The sequence below is a fragment of the Phragmites australis genome, chromosome 6 (genome assembly GCF_958298935.1).
Source record: "Phragmites australis chromosome 6, lpPhrAust1.1, whole genome shotgun sequence".
NCBI lineage: Eukaryota > Viridiplantae > Streptophyta > Magnoliopsida > Poales > Poaceae > Phragmites > Phragmites australis.
The window spans coordinates 18028019-18040644 of NC_084926.1; the positions used below are offsets into that span (position 1 = coordinate 18028019).

At 41.7% G+C, this 12626-nt stretch overlaps 1 protein-coding gene across 1 annotated transcript; it reads left to right on the top strand.

Moving 5' to 3' along the window:
- The first annotated feature begins 8682 nt into the window (after positions 1–8682).
- LOC133920519 (uncharacterized) lies at positions 8683–11859 on the top strand. Its single transcript, XM_062365133.1, has 7 exons — positions 8683–9799; positions 9969–10059; positions 10325–10482; positions 10562–10613; positions 10715–10791; positions 10923–11016; positions 11124–11859. The coding sequence occupies exons 1-7, from the start codon at positions 8741–8743 to the stop codon at positions 11630–11632; spliced, it is 2040 nt and encodes a 679-aa protein (XP_062221117.1). The 5' UTR covers positions 8683–8740; the 3' UTR covers positions 11633–11859.
- The last annotated feature ends 767 nt before the right edge of the window (positions 11860–12626 follow it).

Sequence of the window (12626 nt, forward strand, 5' to 3'; positions counted from 1 at the left end):
GAAACCCTTGATCCAATTTATATTGGATCGATTGATGATGTCGTCTCTAATGTCGCTTTCCTCCTTTGAGGCGTTATTGTGGACTAACGGATCTCATCCTCTTCATTGTTGCGGTGGCAGATGGATTTTGGCTTTGGATGCTTGTGAGATGCATTAGACGCAGAGTCTTGATGCAGAGGTGTGGTTCTTTCATTTTGTTTCGGTTGGCTGATGGAGAGGCCATAATTGCCATCTTCAATTTGTTGCCATTGACATATGCCCTTGTTCTCCTTCCCCCATCAAGAATGCGGGTGAACATCAGACTTTTGGGGAATCATCAAGATCATACTGATCCTTAGTGGAAGACAACAGTAGTAGCAAGCAAGTGTCTAGATGTCATGGAGTGCAGGTGATTCTGAGTTGAAGATCTTGGTTTGTTTAGTCTTTTTTAACTTTTTTACTCCAACCAATCATAAATAAGTGTCGTTTTGGATATTAACACGGTCCTCAAGACACAACTTTGACTACTAATTTTTTTAATATATTTATAAAATATAGAAAAAGTATACTATTATAAAGTACTTTTTGAGACAAATATACTCATATCATTTTCAAATACCCAAACTCAATACGTATAAAGTAATTTGTAATCAAAGTTTGGAATAGTTGACTATATGCAATCTAAAATATCACTTATTTATGACTGGAGGGAGTAATCTCCTAAAGGCTAATCTATTTTTGTCCTTTTAGGTGATGGCAGTGTAATAGTTTTGTCCATCCTCGACATCTTGTTGGTGCATCGGTTAGAAGTTGTATTTCCATTATTAAAAAAATAAAAAATGCTTAAGGCGTACACCAGTGCTCGATATTCAACATCATGTGTCGCCAACAAGAGAACTAATTGTTAGCTATTTTTTAAATAGGCAAATAACCGTTAGCCATTTTATTATCCCTTGTCTCCACTTGACAGCACCAAAAATATTCTATCCCTTCCATGGTAAAGCATGTCCCCAAAGTCTCAACACAACTACTCTACTAGTAGAAAGAACATTAGGAGCTAGCTACTCTGCTACTTCTCCAAGTTCTTCTCCCATGTCACTATTTCCTATAACAATGCCAAAAAGCCAATATGGCCTTCTGCTCAAAAGTGCACCATCTATGGCTTCTTTTTGGATAGACTGTAAACCATGACGTGACAGGTTAGGGAGATACCCCTAGATGCTGACATGCTCTGTGTTTCAACTTGTGCCACTTCCTTGTGTAGCTTTCAGTCTCCGACCTAGGGTTTAGGTGTGTCCCCTGAATCCACAAACAACATTCTCTGATGTTTTTCATTTGTTGGACTTGTAGTAGAAGTTTGTCGACTTGATGTTTCCAGTGCAGATTTCGCGTGTAAAATCCACATGCAAGAGCGACGAAAGTGCACTCATGCAGCCAAAGAAATTATGGAATTATGAGGAACATATGAACTTATAAACACGTATACTAAAGTTTTATCATATATGTGCGGTGAAATGACAACAAAAAAGAGGAAATATAATTGTCTATGAACTTGTTTTTGTCAGAGCACTCTGCATGTGCATATTTTCCCCAATGTGTGTTCTTCTTCTATAGATTAGAAGAGAAAAACCGGAGATTTTGACGGTGTGCTAACGACACTAGATTGAAGAAGTTTTGAACTTTTATTATGGCAGAGGGAAAACAAACTTATTTGATGACCAATTAGGAGTCAATTTTTCCCAAGATGAATATGTGATGTACCTAATAATGTCATGCCCAAGCTACATGGCCATCTGTATACATATGTGCACATACTCTTGGGATTCATGTCAATCGGCTCTTAAAAAGGGGGGAAGAAGTTGCCCTTACCATTGGACCAGATCTCGAGGTGCACCCCAAGGGTTGAGATGATACGAGCACCCGTTTGCATAACTGGCAAAGGTGTGTTTCTAAATGTACAATACATAACATATTTCTAAATGTAGAGTACACTACATGCTTAAGACGTGTTTATAGCATTCTATTAATTTATATCTAGAAAATAACTTGGTAATATTATCTTTCACACAAGATGCTTAAACATAATATACTTCTGTGGAGCTATAAGTAGCGGGAACATCTATTTTGTAGTACTCTCTCTCTGTTTAGAAATAGTAAGCGTTTTTTTTTTTTGGCTTGGTCTTCGAAGCTGGATTTTAACTAAAGTTCTCATAAAATATATCATTTATAGCTACAAAATATATATAGTATGAAATTATTTTGAATTATGAACGTAGTCGTATAATTTTTATACACTAGATATTTTTATAATTTGATTAAATTTTAGTCAAAATACACAAAGTTTGACTTTTCTAAAAAGAAATACACCCACTCTTTCTGAACGGAGGAAGTACCTTTCTATGTCCATCCCCTCGACCACTAACAACTAGCAAATTGTTCTTTTAAGGCTCCTTTGGTTCAAAGAATTTTCACAGGATTCTCCATTCCTTTGGAATTGGTCTTGTTCATGTCGTTTGGTTCAAAGGAATCAGGCAAAGGAATTTCGTAAGAATACTGTACCAATTATATGAAAATGTAGGATTTCCAACATCCAGTCGGAACTCATTTTTTTTGCTCGCTCGAGTATGCTCGAGGCAAACCTACCCAAACGACTTTTACTCTAAAATTCTCGTGTTTTCCAATCCTTTGTTTTCCACCCGTCACCCTATCTTATTCCTATGTTTTTTCTATTCCTGCGATTTTTTCAATCCTGCATTCCAAAGTAGCTCTTATAGGTTTATCCTCTACCCCACCTACACCCATCTTAAATGTCCATGACGCAACAACAGCTTATTCACTACTTCTCTTCTAGAGACTAAGTTGATGAGACTGAACCCAAAGAGGATCTAAGTCTGCATACACACTCATAGACCATATGTACAAACAAATATGAATCCAAACACAATGTACATTATTCACAGGAGGTATTTAAACACTGCAAGTGTACATTTGTTTGTACACTACAATAGGCACATGATCTATATATGAATGTTGAACACGTATGCTATCAAGTCATATGTCATGAATTCAGAAGGGTATATATAGACATGTATGCTACCATGTCATGCATTATGATTAACTTGTTTGTATTTTCCACGGAAGGTGTTTAATCACTGCATACTTTTCGGATTACAATCATGTAAGATCTCTCCATATTAGAACTATCTCATAAATTTCTTCTACCATGTTTCTTTATATAGTTTTTTATTTAATGACCACATATGTGGTCACAACAAACTCAACAACATCCTTCTATACCTTTTTCCTATTCCATCCCCCTTCGCCACTGACGAACAATCATCTACCTCTTCCATCTTAAAAAGCCATGACACAGCAACGTCTTTTCTCTTCCAGCAGAACTGACAAAACTGAGCAAACATAGCCTCCAAATCTGCACACACAATCATCGCCCATTTGTGAGATGAAACAAAATTGCAAAAATGTACATTGAGATAAAGAAATGAAAGGAAAATTGCACTACATATAGTTTTCCAATCAACCAAAGAAACATGGTGCTTTCTTTGAATGTGGGATTTTCCTTGCTTTGTGAAGACATACAAGTTTATGCCAAACCAACATTGGCCATCTTCAAGAACTTAACAATTATTCGGGAACCTTGCGAAGTGCAGTAATGAGGGCGTGGCATGCACACGCCGGGAACCAGGGTCCGAAATCGAACCCGGGGCGTGCCATCGGTGAAACACCCATTTCGAGAAGGAAAAAACTTGCCAATTATTTGGATTTTATACCAAATTAAATTCTAACTTGCCCGTTATCTCGTTGGTCAAACTAGCTCCACCATAAGCTCACACGTTTTTTACATAATACTTAAGAGGGGGGGGGGGGGGTAAACTGCCTAGAACTTAGATTGTGTGCGTGGGAGTGCAAAATCGACATGAGTTCAAGTGAACAAGTATATTTATGTACCTTAAAAGACTAATGATTGAAGGAGTAAAGCATGCTAAACTTCCCAAAAAATGTGTAATAACTGATCATCTATGCACCTTGATTTTTTCTATGTGCTGCATTCTATCAAGTCATACTTCACGATTAAACATGTTGGCATTTTTCACTGAAGGTACCTCTAAAAAATGCATACTTTCTGGTTTACTATCATGTAAAAGGATCTCCACGTCAAAACTATCATACATTTATTCCAACCAGTTTCTCTTTACTCTGTTTTAGCTGGATGCCAATCGCAACAAACCCAGCAACAACATTTCTACCTTCTTCTACATTCATCTCCCTAGCCACTAACGAACGATCATCCCCCTCTCCCAGCCATCTTAAAAGGCCATGTCGCGAAGAAAACGTGTTCCCTTGTCCTGTCGTCGAGTAGAGTTGAAAAGGCCGAGCCCCAACAGCTTTCCAAATATGCACACACAATCATTGGCCATATGTGAAAATAAATACCTAGTGCATTACACGATACATCCAGACAAAAAAAAAGTTGTCGAAATGAGTGAAAAAAATTGGCAATCAAGAAAAGAGAGGATTTCCTACTTTGTTTTCTGAGGAAGTAACTGAGTAACTGTGGGTATATTTAGTTTATGCCCTGACCGACATTGTTCCATAGAGAAGTTGGTTAACCGCCAGCAGATGATTGGTGTTCTGGCATATCATCTATCTGACCGACGTAAGGTTGTGGTCGAAGAATATTCTTATGTCAGTCAGATAGATGACATACCGGAACACCAACCATCTGCTGGCGGTTCACCAACTTCTCTATGGAAAGATATCCTCATATAGTACTAGTGACGAAGACATAGGGGACCAGGGTTGGGCCCTGGTTCCCCTAATGCTTGACAGGCGTAGATATTTGTTTGTCGTGGTTACTGTTTAGTTCCCCTTAGTTTTCTGAAAAAAAGAAAAATATATTTATTTGTCACGGTCGTTGTTTAGTTCTTAGGCGTTCTCAATACGAATCCTTGCGGAAGAATTTTCTGGTTCCATCACTATGTAGTACCACTATCACCTCTAGTATCCTTTTGAATTTTCCGACGAGCAAAATTCAAAATTAGACAAAATATTCGATCGTATTTACCGAAATAGATAATATATCATCGTATTTATAATTTTAACATATGTATTCGGCACCTCATTTACAGAAAACTCACTTTCGATACACCGTACATCGAAAAAATACAGATCCAGCCATATTCGGCACATGAGGTGCCAAATATAGTATATTTGGCACCTCATATGTCGAAAATCAGGTGTATTCGGCATATGATGTGCTGAATATATGCTACAGTACCATATTCGGCACCTTGTGAGCCGAATATAGCCTGTACCTGCTGCCGGCACTTTGATGCTGTCATTTTATGCCGAGAACCTTATATGCCGGTACAGGCCATATTCGGTATCTCATGTGTCGAATACACCTAATTTTTAGCATATGAGGTGTCGAATATAGACTACGGTGTCATATTCAGCACCTCGTGTACCGAATACACCTGATTTTTGACATATAAAGTGCCGAATATAGGCTACAGTGTCATATTCTGCACCTCGTGTGCCGAATATGGCCAGGACTGTGTTTTTTCGATATACGGTGTACCAAAAGTTAATTTTTGATAAATAAGGTGCTGAATACGGATGCTAAAATTATAAATACGATAATATATTATCTATTTTGATAAATATGATCACGTATATTATCTAATTTTGGATTTTAGCCATTTTCCGACATCATTGCACGCACTGTATAACTTCCTCATATAGATGAAGTAGTACTAGTCGTCTACGACGTGTCATTGGAGTTTTGGAGTGATCTAGAAAATAGGTTCCACAAGCTCGATCCATACTTGGTACAGATGGTTTATGAAAGTGACATCAGGCTCGGTCAACCACTGCCTACTCCTATCTGGTTAAATTTAGCAGGGACAAAAAAGTGTGATGGTTGTAGTGCATAAAAAATACTAGCTTTTCTAGTTGGCAAATAATTGGTAGCTGATATAAAGAAAAAACTCTTTGGTGAACATGAATGCCCCCATTGTACTAAGAGATACAACTATGAACTTTTTTGTTCATCTCAAAGCAAATCTACATACCATATCTGCCAACAGCGCGAAAGCATACGCGTAGTACCTTCATCACATCTAAAGAGACACACATTTACAACAAAACTATATATTGTGGGGAGATTCCCTTAAAGATAGGAATAATTCAAGATTTGTCACTGTATTCACTAATTCACATCACTTCTGAATTTATCGCTGGACATTCACCGAGTCCTGGTGGCACATGCCAGTGAGACAATTAGCGTTTCAACATTTACTCCGACTACAACCGAACTGCGTGTAAGAGGCCGCTATTTGCTCCAACTATAACAGACCACGTGTAAGAGAGCACCGCAACCTCTATTCACATGTTACGCCAAGTGCGCATTCGCATGCAAGGCAATACTTTTCCATGTACTCCTAATAAATCTCTCTGAGCAAATTGCCCAGCGAGCCTAAGACGTTAATAGTGACGTCGAAAAATAAAAACCTTGACCCCACCTGTCAGTGAGCGGGGATCACAGGGAACCCTGAAACGGAATCAACCCCGGCCCGGCGGCACACAGGATATAAACCGGGTTTGGTGGGAAGGGGTGACCACGTCATTGCGATTTAATTCGAGATTGTTGCAGTAATAAAAGGGTTTCAGGGGAGGACGAGGAGGCGGCAGTCACCGGGTTGTGTTGTGTGCGGTGGTTAAGAAGAAACCCGAGTGCCACCCCGACTGGAGAACAAAGCATAATTCTTCTTCTTCAGCCGCGGCCGGGTCTGTGGCTCTGGTTGAGCCTTCCTCTCCGGTGGGGCTAGCTCGGGACGGTGGCACGGCTAGGGGAGCGGTGGGGAGGCTAGTGATTCACACGTCGTGAAAGCTGAGGGTGAGTGCTTGCTGTTGACTTGGTTGTGATCTTTTCCTCTACTTCTCATGGCGGTGGGATGATGGTGTGGTGACTGAGTTCTCTCCTCTTTGTTGGGTGCGTTTCTGCATTCTCAAGGTTTTGGTTTCGATGGAACAGTGTGCAGGGCTGCGCAGATAATTCTTTTTTTAAGGAGGGGATCGTAGGAATGAATTGAATGGTTGGATTTTTCGAAATGTAGAGTTGTTCCATGGAGTTGTTTGCGTAGTTTTTGTATTGGTGGCTTTTCCTCCTCGTGTGAGTAATCGGGCATCTGATTATGGGGATATTTTTTTCTATCAAGTCCATCCTCTGTTCCTCCTCTGGATCTGATACGATTCACTACCCATCACAAGAAAAGCACAGTAAGACGTTTTGTTCATAAATGTGTAACTGAAAAGGAAAACTCATTCTCTAGAACGCTAGAGATGCAAGTCCCTGACATTTTATTTTTTTTGCCCCTGTTTAATTCTGCCCCGTTTGGTCAGATAGAGTTCTGTTTCTTCCCCATTCAAACCGTTGAATAAACAGTACTCCGTACCTTCTTGCACTGTACCCCATGGAAAAGGAAGGCCGAAAGTTTCTCTTTCTTTAGCAGCAGTAATGCGGTGTCGTAGCAGCAAAAAGATTGTTCCTTTATACTGTAACTCGCATTAACGCGAGATCTCTAGCGCGGCTCCAAGCAGACGGCGCAGGCTTGAATAGCCCGTGCCCGCCCGCCCACGGCCCACCTGCGCCACCGTAGCCAGCCGGCGCCCGGCGGCGGCGCCTGGGTCACGTGATGGGCGCGGCCGGGCCATGGTGGTACGCTACACGCTAGCGGTAGCAGTCACGCCGCCACGCCCCTGCCGCTGCTGCTATCAGTCACCTCGCTGTCCGGCTCTGCAGGAGATGTCAATGCAATTCCACTCGCCTTGTCCCTTCTCCGGCCTCGCGGGTTCCTGGCGCGGGGCAGCGGCAGGCAGCAGGCTTCTGTAACTGCTGCGGCTGCCTTTTCTCGGGACCCGCGCGGCGCTTTCTTGGTTCTCTCGAGGTGGCCGAGATTGCAGAAGCTGTTCTTGGGGTACTGCTTAATAGTTTGATTAGTGGGGTGGAATCAGGTGCCATTTGAGGTCAAAAGGATGATGCGACTTTGTCTGTCTCAGCAGAACTGCAGACGACATCGCTCGTCTTTTCTACCAATAGAGAACCGTCGTCTTGTTGGATTTCTTACGTCATGGCTTGCCTTCCAGGTTTTTTTAGTATATCCACAGTGAGCATGATGCGCGTTGGTGTGATGTGCTTTTTTGCTGGGAATGGTAACCTGCTATTTTGTCACTCGTGGTTACTTTCAGTGAATATCAGTATGTTTTGTATCTTCTGTCTCCTTGCTTTTGATGACTTTTTAGTGTAAAACTGATACATCATGTGCGGCAAGTTTCATAACTGGAATCACTTTGATCTGTTGCTATTTAATCTAGGCATTTGGTCTGATGTAAAACTGAAATATCATGTGTTGGTTGACAGACTCTGCTCTTTTCCAGTTTCCTCGAACTTCTTGATTAAGCCGGTACTGTTTTTTTCAGTCTCATCCAACACCTTAACTTCGTGCACTTCTCGGCTTTGAAATTTGCTGAATTATTTGCTGCCATGATTGGAAAAGGGTCGCTAGCATTGGATGAATGATATTCTCGACAAATCACCTTTACTTTCGGAGCGACATTATCTGGTTCTGATGCTTTGCAGTTCCTCAGGTTTTTGACAGGTTTTTTGGCTTCTGGTCTTGCTATGACTTCGTGAGGAACTGAGAATTGAGCTCCTACTGCGGTTCACAGCAACTCGTGGAGCATGCCAAGCGTCGACTCTGACAAAGAGGGTGACATATTCTTCGATGCGTGTGATGATATCAGAAGCTCAACTGAGGCTTCATCTTCAGTTGGTTGCAGCACAAGTGACCAAGTATCAGCAACATGGACACCTGAGTATGAGCTGTGGACCAGAGAACCGATGAGCGTAAACGAAAGACGGCAAAGATTCCTGAAGGGGATGGGCTTTGCCGAATCTATTCCTACTGAAACTGCTTTTTCTCACTGGCAGGAGGAAACCATTGGTGATTGTATATTTCGTGACCTGGAGGAGAGGATTAGTACCATCTGTTCTTCCTTTCGGTCATCTTTCTCATCAGCATCAGATAGTGCTTATTGCATAAGAGATCTGGATACCGGGAACAGATTTATAGTCCATGAAATTCAGCAAGATGGACTGACCGGCATACTTGAGGAGGTTGGAACAAACAAACTGATGGTTATAAAACAGTCTGAAAGTTTTCTTAGTTTCTGTCAGCTTGTTCATAAATTCTTGCAGAAGGGCGGTGCTCGCAGTCCTGCTAGAGGGACGAATATGGCCTTTAATGATAAGGAAAAGGATCCCAAGAGCTTTTGTGGAAGATTCTCAAGAAAGAAAGGAGAAGCAAGAATTTGCATGTCTGATGTCCACATGAAAAGCCTGAAGACAAGCACATTTTTCAGAACAAAAGTTGATCAGCAGAACAAAAAGTGGATGGACTTCTCTGCTGTCTACATGTGCCAAGAAATCCAAGCCCACGGGGGTTCAATTAGGGTCATGAAGTTCAGTCCATCCGGGTTGTATTTAGCTAGTGTCGGCGAGGACAACATCATGCGCATTTGGATGATAAGAGAAGTTGAATCCTCTCCTGAATTGTATGGCAGAGAGGCGCCTGTCGAGTACATGGACAGAAATAAAGGCCTTAAAATGAAGCTGGGAGAAAGCCGGAGCCGTACCCTTGCCATAATACCGAAGAAGGTTTTTAATATTTCAGAGACACCGCTGCATGAATTTCATGGCCATACAAGCGATATCTTGGATATGACATGGTCAAAGTCAGATGTAAGCTTTCTCTTGGTCCTGTATGGTTTGGGGATTTTGTCACGCAAAAAATGCATGCCTGTGAACTTCTGTTAACAAATTCACATTCATATCAATTAAATCATAAAGCTGAGTTCTTTTCTATGCATCGAATTTTCTATGAAAACTGATTATTTATTGTTTCCTTCAGTTTCTCTTGACTGCATCTAAAGACAGGACCGTACGCATGTGGAGAGTTGGCTGTGATGGCTGTTTAGCAGTATTCAAACACAGAGATTATGGTATGTTCAAATCTACACAAAGAAACCGTACATGCTTTGACATTCATATCCTATAGTAATTATTACAATGCTACGTATTTGGATAGACAAAATATTGTTACTTCGCATCTTTTGTACTAGATTTAGTCCGGTGATATTTTACTCAAAAAAAAAAGTCTGGTGATAGAAAATGGTTTGGTTTTCTGATGCTTTTCATGGTTTCTAGTTAAAAAAAAATCATGATTTGGAACTGATATTTTCTTTGCTCTGTTCAACTTATCAACAGTAACATGTGTTCAGTTCAATCCGGTCGACGAAAGATATTTCATCAGCGGCTCAATAGACCGTAAAGTCCGTGTTTGGGATGTTTCGGAGAAGCGAGTTGTTGACTGGGATGATACACGGGACATCATAACTGCCGTGAGTTACCAGCCAGATGGAAAGGTTAGGGTCTGATCAAATTGTTTCTGAAGTTTATTTCCCACTAATTGGTTGCTAACTCGAGCATTTTTACCCATGTCAGGGTCTTATTGTTGGAACATTTGCAGGGAAATGCCGCTTCTATGATAATTCAGGTACTGTAACCTCCATTTCTGCTCCGTATGACTATGTTCATTAAAATCGCTACGAGGGTACAAGTGCTGCTAACTAAGAACTCTACTTTAAAAAAAAAAAGGTCCCAACATGGAACTGAAGAAAGTAACGCGTGTAAAGAAGAAGAGATCTTCCGGCAATCAGATCACTGGTCTGCAGGTTAGCTGCTCTGCTTCACTCGTGTTTTTCTACTCATAATCCAGTTACTTATATAAGGTCCATCGCTTATATAAGCATTGTTTCCTTTACCGATGCTGAATGGATCGGCCAATGGGTTCTGCTTTTCGCAGTTTTCAGGAGATGATCCGTCTAGGATCGCAATCGCGTCAGCGGGTTCGAAAATCCGAGTTTCTGAACGTGCTGGCATCACCCAAAAGTTTGAAGGTTAGACTTCCCGCCACTCTCTCATCCTGAAGATGGTTAAACCGCTCGTCCATATTTAGGCAACCACCTTACACACTTGAACATTATTTGATTGATCCCCGTCGCAGGACGGTGGGGCTCCAGGGTTCTTCTACCGCCGTCTCTGACATCCGACGGCCGGTACCTCGTGTCGGCGGGCGCGGACTCCAACGTGTACATTTGGAATTTCGACAAAGTGGGCGGCAAAAGCACCAAAGGCTTAAGGACAGTTAGCTCCTGTGAACACTTCTTCTCTGAAGGCGTCATGTCCGTGGCGACGTGGCCAGGGCTGCTGCACGAAGGGGGCGGCGGCGGCGGCGGCGGCGGCGATCTCCAGTCACCAGAGAATAAGGGACCAGCCCTGTGCCGTGACAGGGAGCGCTGCTCGTTCGGGACGTGGTTCCTCGCCGACGGCATGAGGGGCGCCGCGACGTGGCCCGAGGAGAAGCTGCTGCCGTCCCTCAAGTACGTCAACTGCGCGGGGCTGGACGACTGCCGCCGCAAGGTGTCGGCGGCGTGGAACACGGTCGTGCTCACAGGCGGCCGCGACGGGGTCATCCGGTGCTTCCACAACTACGGTTTGCCGGTGAAGTTGTAGCTTGCAAGATCAAAGCTGCGGAGTTTCCGAGGCGCGAAAAGGACGACGGAGTGTGAGCCTGGTGACTGCCTGACCGACCGTTCGTCGTAGATTCCGTGGAAGTTGTAAGCAGAGGGTGCAGATTGGTGCGAAAGAATCGGTTAAGAGGGATCTTGTGCTATGTGAAATTATGGGGACCTGATTCCGGTTGAAGGAATGATCGAGCAATCGAAACACTTTGCTTGTAACCTGTCTGGCACACCAACATATGCATGTGACGCGAGTGCTCATGTACGACGATCGCAATGTTCAGCGGTTCCGCGCCATTGCAATCGTATTGTAGTACCATTCCACATCCGGTTCTTGGACAGTGCTAACAATCAGTAGTGCAATCGCCCGGATCACTGCACGTATCCCAGTCACATGCATACTGCTCATGTTTCACATCATCAACCATAACACTTTACTACCCCATTTCTTTTAGGGCGTATTGATATTTGTGAAAGTCTTTGAAAGTATATTTTAACTATTAATTTCACTTACACTATATTCTTTGCGGTCATAAATAAGTGTTATTTTAGTTGCATGCAGTCAATATTTTCAAACTTTAGGTATAAATTCCTTTTTATGTATTGAGTTTAGATATTTAAAAATGATACGGGTAGATTTATCTTCGAAAAATAGTTTTGTAACTGGAGGGAGTATTATTAATTGCAACGAAACTAATAACTTATTAAAAGATATATGAGGTACATGTTTTGTACACTAAACATGTGTATAATTTAACTAATTATTGGTTAAAATTTATAAAGCTTGACTTTCTCAATCCTAATATGTCCTATGTTTTAAAATGGAGGGAGTAATTTACATCTCTAGTTATGGAGTAATTAAGTGGCCTCTTGTTGGATAAAAGCGCACTTTTGGATTTAATTTAATTTCTAAATATAACATGAACATAACATATCAACTACCATAAGCATACTACAAGAGTCTATCCTAGATATATATCTCTCTA

Excerpts from the sequence above, each read along its gene's own strand:
- LOC133920519 (XM_062365133.1), top strand. The coding sequence starts at position 8,741 with ATGCCAAGCGTCGACTCTGACAAAGAGGGTGACATATTCTTCGATGCG. Across the intron at positions 9,800-9,968 it reads TGACATGGTCAAAGTCAGAT|TTTCTCTTGACTGCATCTAA; the intron begins GTAAGCTTTCTC and ends TGTTTCCTTCAG. Across the intron at positions 11,017-11,123 it reads CATCACCCAAAAGTTTGAAG|GACGGTGGGGCTCCAGGGTT; the intron begins GTTAGACTTCCC and ends TCCCCGTCGCAG.